The sequence below is a fragment of the Typopeltis vanoorti genome, chromosome 3 (assembly GCF_054136105.1).
Source record: "Typopeltis vanoorti isolate ZY-2024b chromosome 3, IOZ_Tvanoo_1.0, whole genome shotgun sequence".
In the NCBI taxonomy this organism is placed as follows: Eukaryota; Metazoa; Arthropoda; class Arachnida; order Uropygi; family Thelyphonidae; genus Typopeltis; species Typopeltis vanoorti.
The window spans coordinates 90579522-90605088 of NC_143551.1; the positions used below are offsets into that span (position 1 = coordinate 90579522).

The 25567-nt window shown below is 35.2% G+C and overlaps 1 protein-coding gene across 1 annotated transcript in view; it reads left to right on the forward strand.

Annotated features, from left to right (window-relative positions):
* Efr (ER GDP-fucose transporter) overlaps nucleotides 1-25567 on the forward strand; it is a 137719-nt gene that overhangs the window by 65658 nt on the left and 46494 nt on the right. Inside the window, exons 7-9 of the mRNA XM_090390724.1 lie at nucleotides 3516-3625; nucleotides 7506-7581; nucleotides 20770-20848. Of these exons, the coding sequence (XP_090246850.1) occupies nucleotides 3516-3625; nucleotides 7506-7581; nucleotides 20770-20848 (265 nt within the window). The remainder of the gene's footprint in view (nucleotides 1-3515; nucleotides 3626-7505; nucleotides 7582-20769; nucleotides 20849-25567) is intronic.

Genomic DNA, 25567 nt, shown 5'->3' on the forward strand with positions numbered 1-25567 from the left:
TTCAAGCTTTATATACTTCAGGCATGATGTGTATTCCTGATTGCATGCCTGGTCAGTGTTTTTTACCACTATGCTGTCACTGATTGTTTCGTTTAACAATTTTTCGAAGTAATTATTCCATACTTCAAGGATATCTTTTTTTTCTCCAGTTTTCATGTCACCTTTTTCACCTTCTTCCTTTTACTGCACTCTTTCCTCCATTTATGAGCTTTTTCAACAGTGTCCAGAATATTTTGCCACGTTCTTGATATTTATTTTCTTGCCAAAGTCTTCCCATGACTTTTGTTTACATAGTTTTACACAGTGTTTAGCTTTCTTACATTATTCTCTAATTGCACAAGTTGACTCATTTTCCAGGAACTTTTGATATGCTTTCTTCTTTTCTTACCTCTTTAACTTCCTGTGTTAATTTTTTCTATCCTTGCAGACAACCTCACCACATGCCTCTCTGGCTGAATCAATCAGTGTTTTATTCAGGACTTGCCACTGAATCTCCAAGGTTTGGTTCCTCTTCTCAAACTCTTTCATTTTTTCTTGAATAATGTTTGTGTATTTTAGTCTGCATTCACATCTGAGAGCTGCTCAACTTTTGTTCGCTTTAAATCTTTCTTACTTGTTCATTCTTCTTTTCAATATAAAATTCAATTTTATCCTGCACAAGCTTTATACTGCCATTCTCATTGGATTTAAGCTTTTTTTTTTACTCCACTGGATCAAGTTGATTAGACCTAAACTTTCTGCATATCATATATCTGCAGTATGAATAACCAAGATGTCTCTTCATTTGCATGCCAGTATATGTTACATTGCTTTTATTTTCATTATCTAAAATTCATATTTCCAGTTTTCTTTACTTCCAAATCTTCACTTCTGTGTCGTCTGATGGTAAATTTGTTATCATCATGAAATTCTTGATATGTACTCCCAAGAGGTGTGCAGAATTCTCTAATAGTAGTACATAATAGGTTTACATTATTGCCAATTTCCTATTGACTGCCTCTAAATTAGTCTCTTTTGTCACGATTTCAATATTATTATATCTTCTAAGCCATCTGCATCATTTAACCTAGATCTTGGTCTTCCGAAATTTGGATATTGTATCATATATTTAGACTTTGCTGTAATTACTTAAAATAGGAATGGCCATCCAGTAAATGGTTTATTCTCCATGACATCAAATGCCATTCACAAAATGGGCAATACTGATGACACTATCTAGCTCTTGTCAGGAGTTTGAAATGTGTACACTTATAATAATGTACCAATGATGAAATGCAACACACATATAATGATGTACCCAAGTTTTGTTTTCCTGTTGAGATTTGAAAATGCATTTTTCACATAGAAGAAAAACTTAAGGTGGTTGATATGTAGTATTCTGATAAGAAACTGTGTTCACACATTTAAAAAGATGAAACATTTACAAGTGAATAGCACTGAATCAAATTCATTAATAAAATTCTCAAGATTCATAAACTGAAATTTGGTGAATGAAATATTGGTGACCAAAAGCCAAAGACGAACTACATTTTTACCTGTATATGAAAAATTTTTCATGACTGCAGCCAAATGTGGACTTAAATTTATTGCCAGCATGGTAATAAAATGTGTTTTAAATTTCATACAAATTCAGTTGCAGTACATTTTTGATAAAAGTTAAATCTCCTAAGGATGTAGTTAAGGAATTAATGTATGTTGCTTACAGAAATCTATGCAGACAGACATTTCAGTATGGAATATGTCCACCCCAAACTGTGATGCAGCACTCATAATGTCGTACCATACTTAGCACCAAGTGATTCAGGAGTTCATGATGCAAACTGGCTTACTCTTCTTCCTTCAGAGCAAATATAAGGTCTTATTTGTTTTTCTGGAGGGGAATTTTGAGTAGCAATGCATTTCCTTATTGCACCCCAAATGTGTTCTATGGAATTAATCTCTACAATATCTCTATTGCTCATGTATGATGTGGTGTGTGACATTCATAAAATGAATTCTTCGCCTATGCCACCATGGAATAATCAAACACGACGTTGAAGAACTTCATTGCAATACCGTTCACCAGTCATAGTACCCTTTTTCTAGCTTGTAGCTCAGTGCATCCATTAAGCATAATGCCTCCCTCACACCATGACCCCAGCACTGCCATATCTATCCTTTTCAAGAACATTCTCACAATGGTAAGCAGTACCACTTTCATGTCGGATGAATTGTCATCAAGAATCAGATATAAAACTAAAACAACTCTTATCTGTTAAGAGTACATTAGCCTATTGGTATCTTGTCCGGTTTTTATGGATACAACACCACTGGAAACTGGCTCTACGATGAGCTATGGATAAAGGGATGCAGACTACAGACCTTCAGGCATATATGCCCACTTTGCAGACATCTTGCCACAGTTTGTTGAGATATCTGTGTACCTGTGTTTGAATGGAGCCGACTTGCAAGCTGACCTTCCATGGTGTGTCAATTACATTTTGTTGTTATAACCAAAAAATCTTTCTTCATGCTCCATGATAGAATGAGGTTGACCTCTTAGCAAATGTCTGGAACACATTCCATTGGTTTCAAACGCAGCCCAGGACCTGGATACAACTCTATGTGAGATTCCAAGCTCTCTGGCAATATTAGTAATTCTGCTGTCTTCTTCAAGCTTTCCAATAATTCTTCCACACATGAAATCATATAGTAATGTCTCAAAGACATCTTGTAATGTCTTTGAGACATTACAAGACTTCCATGTTTGCACTTTATTCCTTCATGAAAAGAGCTTCCTTCAAACACAATTCACTTAGTGCAGCCTTTTACCTTTTATCTTGTTGAGTGCTACCACGTGATCCCTTTGTGCACAATTTGAAAATGTGAATGTATACCTGTTTTCTACTCATAATCGTCAGTTATACAAATTGCCACATGCTGATTCTTCTTTGTAGTTGTAATCTTCAGAAGTAGTGTTTATCATTAGATTTTAGACACTAAATAGATAAATCATCATATAAGCAACAGTTTCCATTCTAATGACAGTCATTGAGAGATGAAATATGCATATTTCCAATAACCTATGTCTGTGTCATTCATTTTCATGTAACACAAATTTAGAGCATATCTCTGTTTGTGTGGAACCTCCTTTAGTTTGAAAGACCTGGATTCAGATTCATCTGGGATGTGAAATAATCTTTATAAAGGTTTCTCAGGTAAATTAAGTATCTTGTGTGAAGGTAGTAGGATGGTTTGAACATGTGAAATGAAACAAGAACACATAACATATGAAATTAACATAATATACTAAACCTCTTAGCTATAGTAGCTTTGGCCATGTTCCAAACAACCCAATCCTATTTTTGTAAAATAAGGTCTTCCATTTGCTCCTGCTTTGTTTTGTCAAGTTTAGCACATTGTTGCTTGTATGTATATTCAGTTTTCTTTGTTTACATTTCTTTATTACTATGTTCTTAAAGTTAAGGATTTACTTCGGTTCATTGTGTCTGGTGAATTACAATTTTTCTTTTCAGGTATATTTTTGCTCACCTTTGCACTCTTTGTGTCAGCAAGAATGGGAATTTATCAAGAAGAATTACATGAACAGTATGGAAAGCATCCCAAAGAAGTACTTTTCTACTCAGTAAGTGTATTTAGTTATTTTCTATACAGGGTGTTTCAAAAAGAATGACCTGATTTCAAATAATTATATTTAATAATGAAAATGTGGTACAGTTACAAAATAAATTACCAATTACTAGATGCCATCTTCTCATTAACTAAGCATAGTGGCTATTTGGAAGCTAGTAGTGGCATCTAGCGGTCGTCATATCAAACTCTGGGCCAAGGCCATTCACATGGTACAAGTCGCATTCATTTGTGGTTTGTGGTTGCAGAGATATACAATTTTCAAATCAGGACATTCTTTTTGAAACTCTCTGTATTTTCCTCAAGTAGACATTGGATTTTAGTAATCTACATGGATGTCACTAATTGTTGAATTTATAAACTGATGTTTATGAAACTTTGTATGAATATCATGTTGCATGGACATCCAAAATTCAAACATCCAAACAATTCCACTTCATTTTATAAAACTAGAGCACTCATATTAAAACAAAAAGTTAATTCTAAACCTAATACTTATTAATATCTATTCCTCGGCAATTTCTTTTTCCATGCTGTATAATTTAGAAAACCTACATATACTTAAATCTTACTAGAAAATAATTATCGTGATTTTATTTTTTGTCCTCATGTATTTCAGAAAATGCTCTGATAGAAATATTAAGTGATGATATGAGTATTGGCATCTTATTGTTTATTTTAAAAAAATGCATTGTGTATATTTATATAGTTAACTTTTGCTATAGCAAACATCTCTGTAATAAGCTCCCTCACTCATTAAAGCAAACTACTGAAAAGACCTGATCAATGTGTTACAGGTATTGTCATCATCATGTATATCAAGGATTTAGGTCTAGCATGGCCTGTTTCCGGCCTTAGAAGTCATCGTTTAAGAGGACGTCCTGGTTTTCTTTTTCCTAATGGCTTGTACTTTAAGGTATAGTGCGGTGCTAAAAGAAATTCACTTTACTTAAACTACTCACTATAACAAACCATTCCTGTGGTCCTTAAGCTTGTTATTGCGAATTGCCTGTATTTCATTTACAAAAAAAAAAAAAAAAAAAAAAAAAAACATATATATGGAGATGTGACCAAGTATATTGAAGTATGCAGGGAGAACAGGTGCAATTTAGTAAAGTGGGCTACTTTACTATTTTTTTTTAAATCATTACTGGTGTAACTGCTTGCTGCTTATAGTTCTGCTTGAATTTTATAAGAATTTACCTTATCAAGAATTAAAACAGCAGGTAGCCACTTATGAATTTCAACTGATCTGTTTTCAGCACTTGCTCCCTTTTACATTTTTTTATATTTTATATATAAAATATGTGTTTTATCTGAAGTGGGTAAAACAGCCACCAAATAACTGATAACTGGTTGAAATTGGTTGAATGGTATAAACTGTAGCATTGACACTCAATTTCCTTTCTGCCCACCATTTTAGTCCAACTGTTGGGAAATTATGATGAGATCTTAAACAATTGTAAGAAACTGCTTGATTCTAGATTTGTGAAGGAAAAAAAAAGGTTAAAACAGTTAGAAGGAAAATAAAAAGGTTAGAAATAAAGATTATCAGAGATTGGAGACTAGAGAAAAATTAGGGAAGTGAATAAATGGCATCAATGGCAAAATCATATTTAAAAAAATGAAGATAATATTAGAAAGGAACTTGACATAATTAGCATTCAGGAATGTGTGAGCAGAACTAATCTCAACTGACATGATCACTTAAAACAGAATAGGAGAGGAAAGGTCAAGAGCTGGATAAAACTGCTTAGAAGACTGAAATATATAAAACTGACTGCATTGAAATCCTGACAAATAATAAACTAATTTGGAGGGAAATTGTCAAGAGGAAGTTAGCAAAAATGTAAATGTTTCATGTAGTACTCACATGTTATCCCATACACTTTGCATTCCTTGAGAATACATGTCAAGAATTTGACATGGTTGAACGTGTGTCTGACAAGGAGGAGGAAGTGATCTTTCCTAACAGTCCAGTTTATTTTAGTCTGGCTGGGCTGAATTTCTCATATGACTTTAAACAACAAACAAAAACTGCAGTTCAAATATGGTCATAAATGGTTAAAGGATGCAACCTGTAGTAGTGTTTGATGAGATAGACACCTCTCCTTCATTTTAGTTGAGTTAGGTAAATAACTCAGGAAACCTGTAGCATTGTAGGAAACATCTATGTTCCAGATAAAGTTGAAATTAGTTAAATTGATGAAGCTGGAAAGGATATCTGCAGAGGAAGTAGTCCTCCCTCACATCCTTTTAGTCTGAGTTTAATTTTTCAGAGAATCTCTAGTGGTATATCAGACAGTTGTATTCTACATTTGGTTGTAATCAGTTGAACAGTGCAACCTGTAGAGGTGTCTGTGAATGTCTGTTAATCCCTTTCTGTGAGTTGAAATTCTCAGAAGTATAACCAGCTCCAGGAATAACTGTTTTTCCATATTTGATCAAAATTAGTTCAGGAAGCATTCCTCTCCTAACCTTCTTTCATAGTCCAGTTTGATTTGATTTGAAATTTGAAAGTGCTCTGGTTTTTTAATTAATTTGATATGGTACTTCAAATTTAGTAGGCTGTGCCTTGTTGAATACCTCAGTCAAATAAAAGTAATGGACTTGATATTTAACTCTTAGACTGTAGGTCAAATTTTGGCCTTAGTAATTCTTCTAATAAGAATAATCAGTGACTCACTATGTAATACTTTAAGATTCACTCAGGATATAGTAAATATACAGGGTGTTTCAAAAAGAATGTTTCACATTCTTTTTGAAACACCCTGTATATCTTTAAAAACTTCATTATTAAATATAATTATTTGAAATCGGGTGATTCTTTTTGAAACACCCTGTAGTATAATTTCAGAGTAATGTGTTTATATAATGCAGGTTTAGCATTCTCTAATTACAATTCTAGGCCAGGCTAGGCTTCTGAGTACACAGATATTGTAATTCTTCCCAATTTTGTGTATTTAATTTAATGCACCTTTGATTTATTTTATTACAATTATTATATAGTACTTATGGCTTAAAACCCAAGAAATTGAACTATTTTTGATTAAGGAGAAGTCTCTAAATATCACTATTTCAGAAATTTCAGCATGTTAGTGCCTCTTTATAAATTGGTCCATCATTTTTTTTTTTTTTCACTTATTTGTCAAGTTCACTATGCTATTTGTATTCCTGTGGATATCCATAATATAGTGGTCGGAATATCTAGCTTTAACTTAAATTGAATTCAAGGGATTACTAATGGACCAATGAAGTGCAGTGCGCAGCCTCTCCTGAAACATTATTAACCATTCCTTCTCATAGTGAGGCCTGATTCTGTTATAGGGGCTGCGGCATTCCCTTTACAATGGGATATCTTTCTCTTGATCTCCTTCATTCTTTAGGCATACTATAGACTTGCTACATAGGACTGAATATCACAAGGCCTCCCAATCACCTGGCACATAATCTTATTGCTGAGTACACTGCATATCATTCCTGGAGGACAGCATAGTAGCACGATATATTAGGGGGGCACTTTTGAGATCATGCAATGGCATGGAAACTTCCGTATCATTGACATGTCTCTTCATTCAACTTCTAAAACACTACCATGATAAACAGTGTTACCATAATAAGAAAGAAATCCTCCCTCAAAAAAATCATACAAAACTTAAAACTTGCACATCCATTTATCAATATTCATGGCATAAACACAAACTTAACTAATGTACACCACCATCACTTAGTAGCTGGTCCTGACCTTTGCACCACTTTAAATTCACTAACCAGAAAATATCAGTAAATTACTTATTCTAAAACCCAACTAAATTTTTTATAATAAAAACATTGTTGAAATTAATTTTAATAAATTGAATCATTTATTACTTTAGCATGCATTACCTCTGCCAGGATTTCTGTTATTAGCCAAAAATATATATGAACATGCTGTGATATTTTCTAAATCAGGTAAGTTCCTTTTTTTTTTGTAGATATTACCAAAAAATTAATTCACTAGATGTCATAATAATATTAAGATTCAGAAAGATTTAGACATATAAGAAACCTAGGAATACTTACGGCAATTTGTTGTAAAGTTGTATGCCTCTATATACAAGCCTTGTTGTCTGGTCTGAAAGTTATGTCACATGCTCATGAATATAATTTTTGTTAAGTATAACTGTGTGTTGAAGTAATAGCTTTAATTTAAAATATTACTGTAATTTCAAACTTTAATATTAAATTCATCAAGAATACACATTTTTTTTGTGATAAACAGACTAAATGATGTGATAAATAGACTATCACAAAAAAAAAAGAAAAGAAACAGTCAATAACTGGTGATTAGTTTACGGAATTAACAACGATTCTACAAACAGATAGAGGGGACAGCCATGGGTTCGCCGCTTTCCCCACCCTTGGCCAATTTCTTTATGGAGACATTTGAAGAGAAAGCCTTAAACTCCGCCCCACAAAAACCCACTATTTGGCTTCGTTATGTGGATGATGTGTTTGCTATTTGGCCACATGGCTCAGACACACTCCACTCCTTCCTAACACACTTAAACAACCAACACCCCAGAGTCCAGTTCACCTTAGAAAAAGAGGAAAACACCCTCCCCTTCCTAGACACTCTAATCACCCGCCAGCTTGATGGATCTTTGGTTTTCTCTGTTCACAGAAAACCCACCCATACTGGCAGATACATTCACCAGCAGTCCCACCACCACCCCTCACAACAATATGGGGTTATAAAAACACTATATAACAGGGCAAAATTAATCTGCTCAGATGACAAGGCCCTAACTACTGAACTAAACCACATCCTCAACACTTTCTTAGCCAATGGCTATAACCCCAAAAAAATCCAAAAAATACTAAAACCAGTAAACCACAACCCCCCCCCCTCCACAATAAAGATTACACCAAGTCTATCACCATCCCCTACATCCAGGGCACCTCTGAGAAAATAACCAATATCCTCAAAAAATATGACCTTACTTCCTGTTACAAACCATATAAAAAGTTGGCATCCCTTATCCACTCTACCAAAGACCTACCGGGTGTATACCAGGTCCCTTGCAGCTGCAAATTGTCCTACTTTGGCCAAACAGGCAGAACAACAAATATCAGGATTTCAGAAAACAAAGACTACATCCAGTTCCACCAGTACAGCTGCTCTGGGCTGGCAGACCATGCTTTAGATACCCACCATAAAATTCGTTGGAAGAAAACAAAAATAATTCATTGCAGCAAGTTTAAATACGAAAGATTATTCATAGAATCTTCAGCAGCTCTAAAAAACGTTCCTAACCTCAACAAATTTGGGTGCATGAAACTACCCCAAATTTGGGAGACTTACATTATGAGAACTTCAGCCCAACTGCTAAGACTACCAAATTAGCCCACCAGAGGGCACCATTAGGACTTTAGGAACAATATTAGTTTCTTGCTTTCTTCCTCATTTGCTTTGTGTTAGTGCCTGCATGCACATACCATATCTTTATGTTCCTGAAGATGGCAATGTGACGTTGCTGAAATATAGAAGTTATTCATTAAAGTTACCTTTAATTAATATACTTTATATGCGTTGTTAATTCCGTAAACTAATCACCAGTTATGTCTGACCAACGTATAAGCCATAAGCCTTGCTACTAGAAACAGTCAATAAATAAGTAAAAATTGTTTATAAGTAGAACTGAATTTTCATTCACACCAGGTTTTATTACAGTAAAGAATGGGTATACTTTTACACCCGTTGGATGCCATATGCTACCAGAATAGAGGAAGATTTGCATCTATTCAGCTACCTGCGCTTCCACTGTTTGAAAACTGTGGAAGCATAGTTGTCAAACTAAGCTATCTGTAAACTAATGCCATTCATAAGAATTAAGTTTTTCCTCAACATCTCCAATAACATCAAAACAAGGTAATCTTTGTAGTAGGTTCCAGTCTTGCATCTATGCTGTGAGATTTCCACTTGTTTTGGTGAGATTCAAATATCTCGTGTTAACACATTCGCTGCCACACTACTTCGGCATAGTCTGTTCCTGTACACCAAGCAATTTCACTTCTTCAAGGTCAGTGTTGTAATCTCGTTGCCGGCAGTAAGCATCATACGAGTATACTCTTAGTTGGCTTGTGCAGAGCATATACCATCTATGAACATACACAGTTTTGCTGCTAGCTCCACAAGCCAAGCATTTTCACTTCGTCAAGGTCAGAACAGTAATCTCGTTGCTTATTATCTTTCAGAAAAGCAGGTATTTGTTAAACAGAAGTAGCAACGATTCACATGATCTCTTTAGGCTCCCATCATTCTGATTGAGATATCAAATGTTATTACTGAATTTATATCCATTAACCATCCTCTCTTAAATAATATACACCTGTTTCAGCATGTGTGGAGAGCCCATGTCCTGTCTTGTTGTCCCACTTTACATGCAGTTCATGAATATACTTCTTTCTTCAGAGGACTGAGTGCTTTAATAAATTTAGTTTAATCCTTTATCCAAGTGTAAACAAACAGAGTTTGTGCCTAAAGTATCTTCAGGACCGAGGCAACTCGTGATAAAGGTGGACCAAGTTCTCGTCACTCCTTGTCTTAGTATCTCCCATAATGCAAAGCACATCTCCTTGCGGATGTGTATAATGCTATGAATCAAGGGAAGGGCCACTACCCAGTTTTGACCTTTATTGAGGTCTCGTCAGTAGGAGCCAGACCCAGAAGTAGTGATACTAAGGCAATACTATGGGAGATACTAAGACAAGAAGTGATGAGAACTTGGTCCACCTTTACCACGAGTTGCCTCAGTCCTGAAGATACTTCAGTTGCAAACTTTGTTTGCTTACACTTGGATAAAGGATTAAACTAAATTTATTATAGTCTAACCAAGTGGGAAAAAACTTCCAACATCTTTCTCTACATCCAGTGTAATTTAATAATAAGGTGGTACACCTTTTGGCAACTCGTATAGGTAAATATGACTTCTCTGTTGCTTCTGCTTTAGTATCACCACTTCTGGGTCTGGTTCCCACTGACGAGACCTCACATCAATAAAGGTCGAAAGCGGTTGGAAGCTTGGGTGATGAATGGCAATGCTGTAGCTCATGAAGTTTTAACTGAGGCTCGGCTGTTGCTGTCACCCAGGTCTTGGGTGCGGGGGGGGGGGGGGTATGAATGACAATGCTGTAGCCCATGAAGTTAACTGAGGCACGGCTGTTGCTGTTACCCCTCGGATGAGATATGAGCAGCTCTGCTCGGTAGTGGGGTGAGCCTACTGCGGTGTAGAGCTGATCGGTTCTGAGTGTTCTTCTCAGTGGCAGGGTGAGCCTGTTACTGAGGGAAAGAACGCTGAGTTTTTGGAGTTTAACCTGTACTTGAACATTCAATAAAGGTCAAAACCGGTCTGGGTAGTGGCCCTTCCCTTAATGCATAGCATTATACATGCTCGCAAGGAGATGTGCTTTGCATTATGGGAGATACTAAGACCAGGAGTGATGAGAGCTTGGTCCACTTTTACCACGAGTTGCCTCAGTCCTGAAGATACTTCAGGCACAAACTTTGTTTGCTTACACTTGTATAAAGGATTAAACCAAATTTATTATAGCCTAACCAAGTGGGGGAAAACTTCCGGACTGATTGCTTGTTTTGCTGGACTTTAATGTCATTTCACTAAACACATAATAAAAAGAGTCTGCATTGTTCACACTTACCTAAGCACAATGCATTCCTCATCGCTTTAAGTGCACAACAATATAATCATGAGAAAATAATTACTAAATTATATTGGCACAAAATGAGATGTATTCAGCATAGTGGCCACATATCTGCTTGTTCTCACTTTTCATGTTATTGTTATCAAAACATGTGAATGACAATGACACATGTGCATTACATCATGGGATTCAATCAATCTAGTTCTTGGTCTTTCTCTAGATCGTTTTCCTTCTACTAGGGTTTCAAGGAACTTTTGATAAGCTTTCCTCTCTCTCCTTCTGTTTAAGCAAAAATATTTAGATTAACTGCTTGCACATTCTTAAATGCTAATGTTACGTCATTACTTTCTGTTATTTTATCTATTATTATCACTCTAGTACCTTCTAAGATTATCTATAAACTAGTTCTCTGAGGCCGTTCCCCTTTTTGGACTCTGACAAAATTTGTTTGATTTGCTGCTCCAGCCAGAGCTTAAGGACAGAAATTTCTTGTCCTAGGGAAGTTTCCCAGAAATTAAGTGTCACCAAAATTTTTAAAGTAAATTAGGAAGCTATCGATATCTTAACTTTGCAGTCATGGCCTGTTAACTCTAAAACTGATTGTATATTCCCCTTACACGTAGGTCCGAAATTTAATGATTGGTGAAGTCAGTCTCATGCTTAGATCACACACAGGCTTACATAGGAAAACATATTTATTATATGGCTAAAAGAATTACAATAAATTAGATACAATACGAGGTTAGCATTCTACCTCAAGCAAAGTAATACTAAAGGAAATGATCTAAATCACATGCACAACATTCACACTTTAGGCATATAATTCACTATTATACACAATTCATCTACTAAATATTTAGCATATCATTCATATACAATTTGGTATGCATATGGTACAAGACACTATTCTAGTTCTGAACTTATGAATTATTAACTAACAATCCTCTTACAATATTCTTGGAACCATACAATATACATGGTTTCTCAGACTACTAGTCTAATATGGTTATAGAGTCCCTGAAGATGTATTATCATTAAAGTTCTCCTTCTTTCAGCAAGGTTCTTATTCCTTCCCCTTCACGAAATTTTATCAATATAAAGCAAGAATAGTCACAGCACTTTACTACTCTGCAGTGTTGACGTTGAGACCCTTTTGTCCATCCTTTGTTGTGGGATATCTCCACTGCTGCAAACTGCTTCCACATGGAGGTCACGTACTTATTCGAAATGGCCATTCTTTCTTGCTGGACACTCACTTATCACATAGGTCGCTATCGCTTAGCTCGACCTTCTTCAGAGGGGATCCTTTGCTATCTTTCATTGGCACATTTTCACCGATGGCTCACATTTGGGATCTGCTGTCGTCTTGTGCCTAGCCTTGCCGGACTTGCATTAGTCAGCCACGGGAGAGCTGATACTGGTCATCGCCATCCGCATCGCTGGTCTGCACGAGGGAAACAGGAACAGAAAACACGGTGGGGGATACCAGACTTATGTAACTGTATAGGAGCCTCCCTATTTGTCCTGACGAGGTGATGTCATTCCATCGCCTTACGGTGTCTGCTCCTTTCGGGGAACGCGTGCCCCATTCGCCTTTTATGAATACCCTAGTTTTGGGCGTCATTTAACCGATGGTGGTTAGCCCACAACTTTACCACTTTGGACCTTTGTTGGCAATACATATACTTTGTTGCATAGGACACAGTTTTAATACTAATATTTAAAATAATATTATACATAATCCAAACGTATTATTTTAATAGCATAGTTTCAGATGAGATATTCAAATCTCAGACTTATTATCTCGTTTTCTATGGTAAACATGACATGTTTTCTAATAAAATGAGCTTGATTGCTAGAAGCACAAGTATGTTCTTATTCACTGTTATGCTTCCTGTTAGATCTTGTATGAGTGATTCTTTTGTTGAAAGAGTCCCCCCCCATTCAAGATCTAACACTAATAATACCAGGTTCTTTTCTGATTTCTTTCTTTTTTAATATGATTCAGCCATTGAGGATGTCTGTTGTAATCTGAATTGATTGGAATGCTGCTTTGTATGTATTGCTGATTTCATGTTTTCTTAATTTCTCTATTATTCCATATAAATTTACTCACCTGGCTCCTCCAGCATACCATTTTGATTGTTCTGTTTCCATATATAGTTTGCAATCTTTACTAACAATGTCTAAATAGCTGTTCAGTAGATTAGCAGTTAAGAAATCAGTTAATACTTTCCTCATTTCTATTTTTATCCTTTTATTGCAGATTTTCATCTCAGTGAAAAATTGTTACAGTAGCTATTCAACTTAATTAGAGCCTGAAGACTTAAATTAAACATAATTGGTCGTTTAATAATTAAAAATACAAACTTATTTAATACTGACCATTTACAAACATCTTACATTATAGCCTACCAGTTTCAAAGCTAGACAGTTTGCTAGTGAAACTGGTAGGCTATAATGTAAGATGTTTGTAAATTTGTATTGTGCATCCTTTTAGCCTCCAGTGAAACAGTATTTTTTAGCCTCCAGTACAATTTGCCACTTTCCTTGCTATGCATCTTCCATATTCTTATTGAAGTCTTGCCATGATTTTCCTAATTGTACACATAGCTTAGCTCTCTTACATTTTTCTCTTATTTGATTAGGATGTTTGCTGAATTAGTTGCTAGGAACTTTTGGTATGCTTTTTTCTTTACCAGTACTGCTTCTTTAATTTATTGTTTCTACCATGGTGTTCTTATTTTTCTGTCCTTGCAGACAGAAATGACCTTGTGACCTCTAGCTGAATCAATCAATGTTTTCTTCAGAGTTTTTGCTACTGAAATTCCAAAGTTTGATTCTTGTTTTTGAACTGTTTTCATTTTTTTGCCTGAATAATGTTTGTATAGTTAGGACTACAGTTTACCTGTAAAAGCTGCTCAACTTCAAGTCTTTTTTAACTTTCTTACATGTTGTTCTTTTTGATGTGATATTCATTTTTACCCTACTTAAAACCAAATGAAAATGATCACTCCCAGTTACAAATCTCTGTATACACACTCTTGTATCTTCTATATTCCAACATGAAGGCATCACTATCAACAATAGTATAGTTAGTGATGCTTATTTCTTGTGTCATCTCTTCATGTGAATTTGTGCACATCTTTATGTTGCAATGTGATGTTAATAAGGTCTAGTCTATATCCTGACCAGAAATCTAGCAGGTATTCATTATTATTATTATAGTTGTAGAAAGTTTTTTCACTTGGTAATAAATTAAAGTTTCCAAGAAATTATATTCTTGTTTAATCATTTGTCCAAATGTAAGCAAAACAATTTGCACATGAAGTATCTTCAGGACTAGCCTACTTGAATATAGAGATAAATGACTTCACATTACTGCCTTAGTAATGTGAACCCTTTGTTTGCTTACATTTGGAGTGAAAAAACTTTCTATAAATAACTCTAATCCAGAGTATTTTAATAATGTGTTATGCCTTTTCACTACTTGTACATGGAAGATATATGATTTTTGCAGTACTTCAGCCTTGGTATATCTCTTCTGGGTCTGGCTACCAGTGATGAGACCTCAATAAAGGTCAAAACCAGTCTAGATAATGCCCTTCCCATAATAGACACACCTGAAAGGATTAGTATTTTGCATTATGGAATACTAAGGCAGTAATATGTGAAGTCATTTGCCTCTGTATACAAGTATTTATTATTATTATGTGACTCCTTCAGGGAGTCCAAACACTCATCGAAGGAGGGCACCTACTCTATAACTCTCTGCCTCCACCAACTATACAATGAACTGTAACTACCATCATCATCTACACCATCTACCACCCACCACTACTAGTATTTTCACAGACAATCACAAACATCCATGCTGATGGCGGGATTCGAACTTGCATCCTTTTGGCTGGAGAGCAAATGTGCTAACCATTTGGTCAATCAGGTCGATGTATACTAGTTGTGAATATACTTCATGTGCAAATTTTGTTTGCTTACACTTGGACAAAGGATAAAACATGAATTTGTTATTTGTGTGACTTCAGGTGACTGTACTGTCCAGACAATAGTCCTTCCTTCCTGATATGCCTCTACAGCTTGCTGATGTCAGTGTCAGTTCGCCCACATGACATAGACTGAATATAACTAATTAGAGTGTATTAAGTTGGAATGGGTTAGAGTAATATTGGAGTGGAGATATTGTAGAAATTACAAAATAAAATAGGTGATAGGTATGACTTACTGCACAGTTCGTTGTTATAGTATATTAAAAAAGTGGCTGTAAATGAGAAATTCTTAATGCAACAATTTTGTGCATGTAGTTACTAGACATATACATTTCCTTTTTTGACCAGCATGTGCATGCATGCACTTAGAGGGAACATTGGCTCTAACCATTGCTTATGAAGGAGTCTACAAACAAACAGTTATCAAACAGTTTAGTGTTCAAAAATACATCTTCCTGTGGATTCAGCAATTTTTTAGTTTTTAGGATGCATAGCTCCTGAATGGTGGATGCCATTCAGGAGCTATGCATCCTGAATCTAGAAAATTTATATCTAGAATATAAATTTTCTAGATTTATATTCTATAAATCTAGAAAATATAAAAATTGAATTTAGTTTCTGGATTTTGATGCAAGCACATCCAGAAAATATGCATCAGATTTGTCATCACTTCTGAAATATTTAAATTGAGATATTCAACTCAGCTGTCTATGCAGGTATGTCATACTCCTAAATACACTGAGTATTGAGAACTTGACTACATTGAGTAACTGCCTTAAGAAATTTGGTCTGAAATTAGCAAATAAAAAGACAAAAACTAATGAAATTAAGTAGGGACGTAGAAAATATTGACTGCATTCTGAGTGAAGAAGCTATAGAAGTAAAATATTTCCACTAATTAATCAGGCCTGTGTAGCTCAGTGGAAGTGGCACTTGCGTCCTCTGCGCTTGGCTGCTCGAAGTTAGACCTAATTTCAAGTCTAGTCGCCGACTGGATGAACTTTTTCTAAGCCTATCTTTGACCGGTTCTTGAGTTAGTCGATCTCTGGCATGGGCATGCAGATTTTTACTCCTGTAAACCCAAGAAAATCAACCATAGTACCCACATTGTTTTAGACAATAACATATCCTATTAGAGTTAGGCACCAAGAGATGGCAGCACTTGTTTGCTGGCCTCTTCATCAGTAGCCACCTATAATTAGTGATAGACATGGGCCAGCTATCTCTGATTGGCTACTGGTGGAGATTGAACTGCCCACTCAGTCTCCAAAAGCTAGATAGGGTATAAAGGTCTCACCCATTCCCTATTAGGAAATAAAAGGCGTTAGCTGGTTTTTTTTTTTTGTTTTTTTTGATTAATCAATTTTTAATGAAGATGGCAAATTAAATAATAAACAGCAGAATAAGTTGTTGTGATAAAAGCTGTTATGGTGGGAATCAAATTTATATGGAATAAGACAAATTAATCAAAACACTAAATCTAGCTGTATACAAGACAGTGTTCAGACTAGTTTTAACTAAGTATCTGAGAGTTGAGTCAGAAATAAAACAGTCATTGAAAAATTAGAGGTCTGAACAGATTGGCAATTAACAGAACCATTAAAAATAAAGATATTAGGAATGAACTTGACATTGTTAGCATTCAGTATGTGTGAGCATATGTGAATGCTAACTTAGAGCTGAACTAAGTTGGTATGATCACTTAAACAGAATGGGAAAGCAAAGGTTAACAAAATAGATGTTTGATCAGAGGAAGTCAGGGATAAACTTATGCCAGAGCATCCTCTGCTTCCCTTGGGTGTAAATAGCAGGAATTTAGTGGTGGTGATGATGAATGTTACAGGAAATCTTTTAGTTTAGATGGGAATAAGAGGGGGAAGTTTTTGGCATTGGTTATTGCACCCTTGCCAAAAGTTATAGGCATTAGGATTGGTTAACAGCAGATGATGCAGTTACAGGGATAGAATGTGAAGAGTTTAGTATTTTCTGGGAAGATAGAGAAGATACGATGGGGGGGGGGAAGTACTACTGATGATAGTGGATGAATTGCAGCCAAAAAGAATAAGAGATAGGTGGAAGGGTAGCTGTTTATTTGAAGCAGTCCGGTGCAAGATTAAGGCCAGTAAGACAAAATATACAGTTAGTTGTTACTGTAGGCTAGGGACTTCCATAGATGATATCTAAGACATGCATCGCCAAATTAGTACAATCAATACAGGTCAAGTGATTATTAAGGGGGAACTTTAACAATAGAGATATAGACTGAAAAGAAGAAAGATCACGTGGTAGGGAGAAAATAGAATTTATACATCTACTAAGAGATAATTATTTAAGGCAAAATATGATGGAGGGGACTAGTGGTGGGAGAGTATTTGGACCTAGTCAAAAGATCAGAAGAGCTATCCATAACCAAGGTGACCACATTGCTTCTGATTGGTGAAAGTGACCATATGGTTTTGACTTGGGAGATTGTAAAACATGGCTACTAACATACTTACAGATAGTTAAGGGTCATCTAGAGGAAGCAATATTAAATTGTATACCTAAGGAAAGGAGAGTTAATAAGATGGAAGTTAGATGGATGAGTAATATCATTAAGTATGAGCTGCAGAAGAAGAAAATGCTGTGGAAGGTATTTGAAGGGAAAGGTGATCAGCAAACTCATGAACAGTACGAGGCTCAGGCAAGAAAGGTGGCCAGTATGGAAAGGAAGGCAAAATGAGATTATGACAAAATCTAGCCAAGCAGGCCAAAGGCAATCCAAAAACGTTCTTTCATTATGTGGCAAATAAGAGGAAGAATGATGATGGAAGACTAACCTTAATGAATGATGAAGATCATGAGGAGACTGATAAAATAGTTGAGTTACTGAGTGACTACTTTTACAAGAGTATATATCATCCTAGTGAGGTTACTGTTTTAACATATGTAACAGACACTGATGTGGGAACAGAGGTGGATGAATTGATTCTTAGGATATTGCAAAATCTCAATGTAAATACAGTATGGGATTAGATGGGATATCAGCTAGGGTTTTGTGAGAATGTGCAAGGGAAATGGTAATACTTCTCACTAGGCTGTTTAATTTAAGTCTCAGCTCTGGTAGAGTTCCAAGTTAGTGGAAGGGGGGGGGGCAAAATAATTCCCCTGCATAAGGCAGGTTCTAAGAGAGTAGCAAATTATAGACTAATCAGTATCTCAGGCATAGAAAAATTGGGCAAAAAGAGAATTCAAGAATGGGTAGATAAAAATATGATGCTATATGGGATCAACATGGTTTTATGAAGGGTCAGTCATGCCTTAGTAATTTACTATTTATAATAGAGTAACAGCTGAGTTACTCTATTATAAATGGATAAAGGAAATGGCTACATGATGCTTTTTCTGGATTTTGCAAAGATTTGCAAAATTCAGCAAAAGAATACTGCATGGAACTCTGTTATGCAAATTAGAATAAATGGGGGATAGACATGACGCAGTGGATAAAAGGGTGGTTGCTGGACAGATATCAAAAAGTGGTATATGGAGGGGCAGAATTGAGATGAAAACAGGTGACTAGTGGTGTATCTCCCATAATGCAAAACACATCTCCTTGCAGATATGTATAATGTTATGCATTAAGATAAGGGCCACTACCCAGACTGGTTTTGATCTTTATTGAGGTCTCGTCAGTGGAAACCAGGCCGAGAAGTGGTGATACTAAGGCAGAAGCAATGGAGAGGTCATCTTTACCCATACGAGTTGCCAAAAGGTGTACCACCTTATTATTAAATTACTCTGGATTCAGAGAAAGATGTAGAAAGTTTATTTTCCACTTGGTTAGACTATAATAAATTTAGTTTAATCCTTTATCCAAGTGTTAGCAAACAAAGTTTGTGCCTGAAGATACTTCAGGACTGAGACAACTCGCAGCAAAGGTGGACCAAGCTCTCATCACTCCTGTCGCAGTATCTCCCATAATGCAAAGCATAACCACTGGGCCTGGCTCTCACTGACGAGACCTCAATGAAGGTCGAAACTAGTCTGGGTAGTGGCCCTTCCCTTAATGCATAGCATTATACACGTCTGCAAGGAGATGTGCTTTGCATTATGGAAGATACTGAGACAGGAGTGATGAGAGCTTGGTCCACCTTTACTGCGAGTTGCCTCAGTCCTGAAGTATCTTCAGGTGCAAATTTTGTTTGCTAACACTTGGATAAAGGATTAAACTAAATTATTATAGTCTAACCAAGTGGAAAATAAACTTTCTACATCTTTCTCTGAATCCAGAGTAATTTAATAATAAGGTGGTACACCTTTTGGCAACTCGTATAGGTAAAGATGACCTATCCATTGCTTCTGCCTTAGTATTACTACTTCTGGGCCTAGCTCCCACTGGCGAGACCTCAATAAAGGTCGAAACTGGTCTGGGTAGTGGCCTTTCCCTTAATGCATAGCATTATACATATCTGCGAAAAGATGTGCTTTGCATTATGGGAGATACTGAGACAGGATTGATGAGAGCTTGGTCCACCTTTGCTGCAAGTTGCCTCAGTCCTGAAGATACTTCAGGTGCAAACTTTGTTTGCTTACACTTGGATAAAGGATTGAACTAAATTTGTTACAGAGAGTTAAGGTTTAGAGGACATTGGTAAGGTTGCTAAGGTAGCCTACAAGATTACTTGACTATTGAAGAACTCTGCTCAAGTCTGATCTTAGAACCTATAGCCTTATAGGTCGAAATGAACAAAATAGTTAAAAGCATGTTTAAAGTTCAAAAGCACTTTTGGTAAAATAATTTGTTTCACATTATTTTGAGATCCACACTTTTAAAGCAATTTTTCCTACTCCATGAAGGTTTTAATTTAATGCATTTTGTACTGATATGTTGGGCTATGTAGCTCTTAGATAATCTGGTTGCCCTGCTTTCAAAATCAAATATGATACTTACTAGCCATTTCAGGCCTCCAGTGAACAGGATTGATTCATATTAGAAATCAAAAACTGTTTGGCACCTCAAGATTTCCAACATTCATGACACTGTGGGATTTGAATTCATAGTTTGTTGGTTGGAGAGCAGAGATGTTATCAATACACTTGGCTAACAAGGTTCAAAAAATATGACTCTTTCTGACATTTGCTATTTTGTTGAGTATTTGAATATATATGTTTCTGGTTACTTAATAACATTTAGGTAACAAAAAAAAAATTCACCTAAAAAAGTTGCATTTATCATTCACTATTTCAGTGGTGGTTTCTGTTTCATGTAAGCATGCGGTAATGTGTATAAGATTGCAGATTTATTATATTCCTCTAGAAAGCTCTTCTGCTTTTAGATTTAAGACCATATCAATGTGGATGACTCGATACCAAAATAGATATTAGTAGATTTTGATTATTTTATTCATGTTAATTTCAACTTCTTAATTTTAAAAAAATTCTTAATTTTTATTAGAGCCTGTAATTATACCTGTAGCAGGAGAATTTTTAGTTCCCAAACTCTGGATTTATCTGATGATTAATGTACTGACTCAGTATCCTTTTCGTTGTGAAACATAGGTTTTAATTTTAGATTATTTTAAAGATATTACTTTTTGAATCACTTTTGTGGAAAGTTCTGATTATAATTGATGAATGATGATTTATTTGCATTATTTGGAGGAGGGCGGGGGCATACATAACAGATGTAAGTTTTCATATGATCATAATACAGGATATCTGTTTTCACAGCAGAATATTGATGGCAAGAAGTTGAATGAAACATATGTATTACTCTATTTCTTTATAGTTGGATATGCTAGGGCACAGTCCCCTAAAGTTTCACACAAAGTTTGGTGAATCTCAGTTGTGAACTTTTCTTGCAGCACAAAAAACTTGATGACAGCCTGTACCTCTGTGTGTTCAAATTTCTTCAAAATCTCTGACATGTCTTCTTGTATATCCTAAAAGAAAAAGAACAAATTATTACAATTTGATGAAACCTTGGGTTTTAAGATATGTTGTTTCTTGTGGTTATATCAGTTGCTTTAATATCATGTTTGTTTTAGGGTTTATCAGAACTTTTTCAGCCTCCCCCCCCACCTCATATGTTATTAGTGATATTGATATCTTCTTGCTAGTTTAGGATTCAAAAGTTTGTAGACACATGGTTTGAAATAATAAGTTTTGAAGAATTTAGTTTTGAAACCAGTAATAACAAATATCATCTTCTTGTCATGATGAGAGAAATCTATTTTTTCTCCAATAGTATTTGTATATTTGAGTCTACAGTTCATATTTGAAAGTTGCTTGTCTTTTGTTCTTTTCAAAACTTTTGTACATATTTTCCTTTTCAGTATTATTATTATAATGCAACACCTTCAAGGAGCACTAGGACTCGTCATGGGACGGCACCTTACTCTGCTCTGCTATATACATCTTGCCATCTCTCCTTCAACTTAATTCTCCAATTACCCATGACACCACTATCATTAGTGCCATCTACTGCTAATCGCCACCACTAACAGTATTTTTTTATCTGTGTTCTCATGGCTAATTTGCCTGTAAGTGGGATGAAAAACCTGAGTTCTGGAAGAAAACAACCTTGCTATCTCCCTATGAGATTGGCTAACTTGCCTTCAATTGAGAAAAAGCCCATGTAAAGATTTGTTGGTGGTGGTGGTCAGCAGTAGATGGTATTGATGGTAGTGGTGTCGCGGGTTTTTGGAAAATTAAGTGGTAGTAGAGATGGTGAGATGTATGTAGGGGAGTAGAATAGGATGCCATATCAATCCCATGATGAGTCCTTGGACTCCTTGCAGATGTCACATTATGATGATAATATTGAAAAGGAAAATGTGTGCAAAAGTTTTGAAAAAGAATGAAAGCCAAACATCTTTCAAATATGAACTGTGAACTCAAATATTCAAATGCTGTTGGAGGAAAAATAGAGGTTGAATACAAGAACCAAACCGTAGATTCAGTGTCAACATTGAAGAAAACATTAATTGATTTAGCATCTGGTAAAGCTGTTGGGAAAGATAAGAAAATTGGAATAATATTCAGGGGGAGAAAACCTTACCACCTCTGTATGAGACTAGTTAACTCACCTTCAGTTGAAAAGGCCTTATAAGAGTTCTTTGCATCCTGGACAGATTTTTCCAACTAAAGGGCATCGTCAAAACTGACTAAGCCACAGAGGCTCCCCAGAAATGATAAAGATGATACATATAGACTGAAGATTGGTATTCAAGATGTCTGGAGTAATTATCTCGAAAGATGGTTAAATGAGATAAAAAGTGAAAACATGAATGAGTAATTGAATGGGATAATTAAAAATCCAGTATTCTTTCACAGTAAAATATTTGAGCTTATTAATCAGAGGGCTTATGAGAATTGGCATCAGAGTTGCCTTAGCATGGCACTACTTAGAGGATAAACTTTACCATGATCTCATTACATTATTAGTAGTGGTTTGGTTTTTGAGTAGCACCTTACAATCGATAGCACTACTTTACTGGCCCTTACAGCTATTTTCAAATTATCATTTCTCATCAGAGACCAGGCAGCAACCTTGCGAGGCAAAACCTCTTCAATGCCATATCAATCCCACATTAGAAAATTGTATAGGTGAACTCAGTGCATGAATCATAATTGTTGAAGAAAGAGCCAAGGTGGCTTCAGCGTGGTAATGAAAAGCTATTGAATGAAAGGATATTAAAAATCCCATTATTATTTTATAGTCAAATCTTTGTAACTTAAGTTTTGAAGTTGAAAATCTGAATAGATGAACATAAAGGCTTCCTAAGTAGAGTTTGTGGTTTTTGTGTAAGGTTTTTCTGCTCTTTGACGAGAACTATTTCTTAAGCCAGTGAAACCTCACAACTAGTAACACTAACATAAGGCAAACATACAAGCTCCTAAAGAGTCTGTGCCTAGAAGCTCAATTTCAAAAGTTTTAAGCTTAAATATTTGGCTAGGAAAAAATAATAGGTATTTAATATTTTTTCACCCAGTTTTCTATTCCTGTTCTGGCTCTGTTTATCTCAGTACCAAGAAACCTAAGCCAAAAGTTGTATTTTCATAACTCTGTGAACAATTTTGAAACTTTTAAGTTTTAAATATTTGGTTATGAAATTATGGATCTGAGAGCTGAGTTAGAAATAAATCACTTGATCAAAGAAAGGAGACCATAGATATGAGAGTTTGGAGAAAGATTAGAGAGACGTGAACATATGGCTTCAATGGTAGTATCATATTAAAGCTGAGGATATTAGGAAAGAACTTGCCATTGTTAGCATTCAGGAATGTGTTAGCAGAGCTAACCTCAGGTAGTATGGTCACTTAAACAGAATGGGAGAGCAAAGAAGAGCAAAAAAAAGTGTTATTATTATTACTTGACACTTCCAGAGAGTCCAATTACTTATCAAGGGAGGACACTTACTCTACAACTCTGTCTCCACCTAATCCGCCAACTACAATGAACCGCAGCCACCACTAGTATTTTCATAGGCAATCACAAACATTCATGCCCATGGCAGGAGATTCAAACTGGCAGTCTTTTGGCTGGAGAGCGAATACCACTTAACCAACTAGGCAGGTGGAACGTATGATGTAACTTCTTCATGTAATACTATCCCAATATCCTGTACATCTCCTGAGGGTAAATGTCATCAATTTGATGATGATGAATAATGTAAATTTTTGACCAACTTTTTAAATTTGGTCAAAACCAAATTGAAGTCTTCTAAGCTTTTGTTTTATCAATTAGGATAAAAAGTATGCAAGAGAAATTGCAATCAGGAATACATTTCAGTACTAAGAGGTAAAAAAAAAACTATCAGAAATCTGAAATGTAGAAAGACATCTTTAGTATATGATACTCAACTCAACCTGCTCAGATATGAAAAAATAAGTTTTACAGTGGTTACACTGCATAATTCAGGAAGTCCAATCCAGATGATTGTATAGAGCTCTCATAGGACTGTCTATATAGAAATTATAGGAATGAGAATTATAGGAATTTCTGTTCTGTATTTGTGTCCTAGTTTATGATTTATTTTAAAAAAAAGCTAAAAATATTGTGGAAGAGACATTTTATAAAGAATAAGTGTCAGGTTATAGTGGTTTTCTGGAGCAGATTTTTACTTTAAGCTTGTTTAGTTAATGTTCTTATGTAATATTCATAGATCTGAAAATATGTGATTCCAAGATATTATACAGAGCAGTTTATAACCTATAATACTTAAGATATTTTGATATAAAATTAAGTGAAGAAGGTGCATGCTATGTCCACTCTTACCCATCATCTTTCTCAATCACATTATGAAGGAAAATTTCATTAAGCTCGGTATCAAAATTGGAAATATGCAGCCTTTATATCTTCAGAACTCTTCAACTAAATTAACTGTTGTTAGCATTAAAAAAACAAAACCTAAGAAAATAGATGGAAACAGGGAAAACAACCTGCATTCTTAGTGGAGAGCAATTTTAGTGAATATTAAAGATAGAAATAGATAAGAAGTAGATAATAAAATAAGCAACTTTAATATGGTGTGGTCTGCAGAAATTTGACTAAATTTATATGGAATAAGAGAGAAATTAGCAGAACTGACAGTATACAAGACAGTTTCAACCTAATTTTAGCTTATTGATCTTAGAGTTGGATTACAAATAAAATAGACCATTGACATTGAGATTTCTAAGGAAAATTAGCAGAGTGCATGAATGGCATCTTCATATTAAAATGAAAATATTATAAAGGAATTTGACATCATTAGCTAACACGTTAGCCAAGCTAATCTGAGGTGATATGGTCACTTAAACTGAATGGAATAGCAAAAGGTGTTTGCTGACCTTAATCTTGATAATATGAGGAATCTGAAAAATAGCAAATTCATTTGTATAAAAAATATTTTCATAGGAAGCTAGGAGTAATGTAAACTTAATTATGCAGCTTTCTCCTTAATTGTACTTAAAGCAATTGATATAATGAATTCTATATTCCCCAGTTTTTCTAGTATACAAAAAGCATACTAGAAAAGGTTTTTTAAAAATTACACTAAAAAATTCTGAATAGTAAAATCTTCTACCATTTATCTGTTGGTACTGGTTTTAGTTATTGTACTGAGAAAGATAGGCTTTAGTAATACCAAAAAAGGAAACATCTACCAAAACCAGAGCTAGATAACTCTCCCACTACCTAAACATGTTTCAGGACTGTATATCTTTTTCCAATTGAATGACTTCGTTGTCTAAATCTAAACACTTTTTTT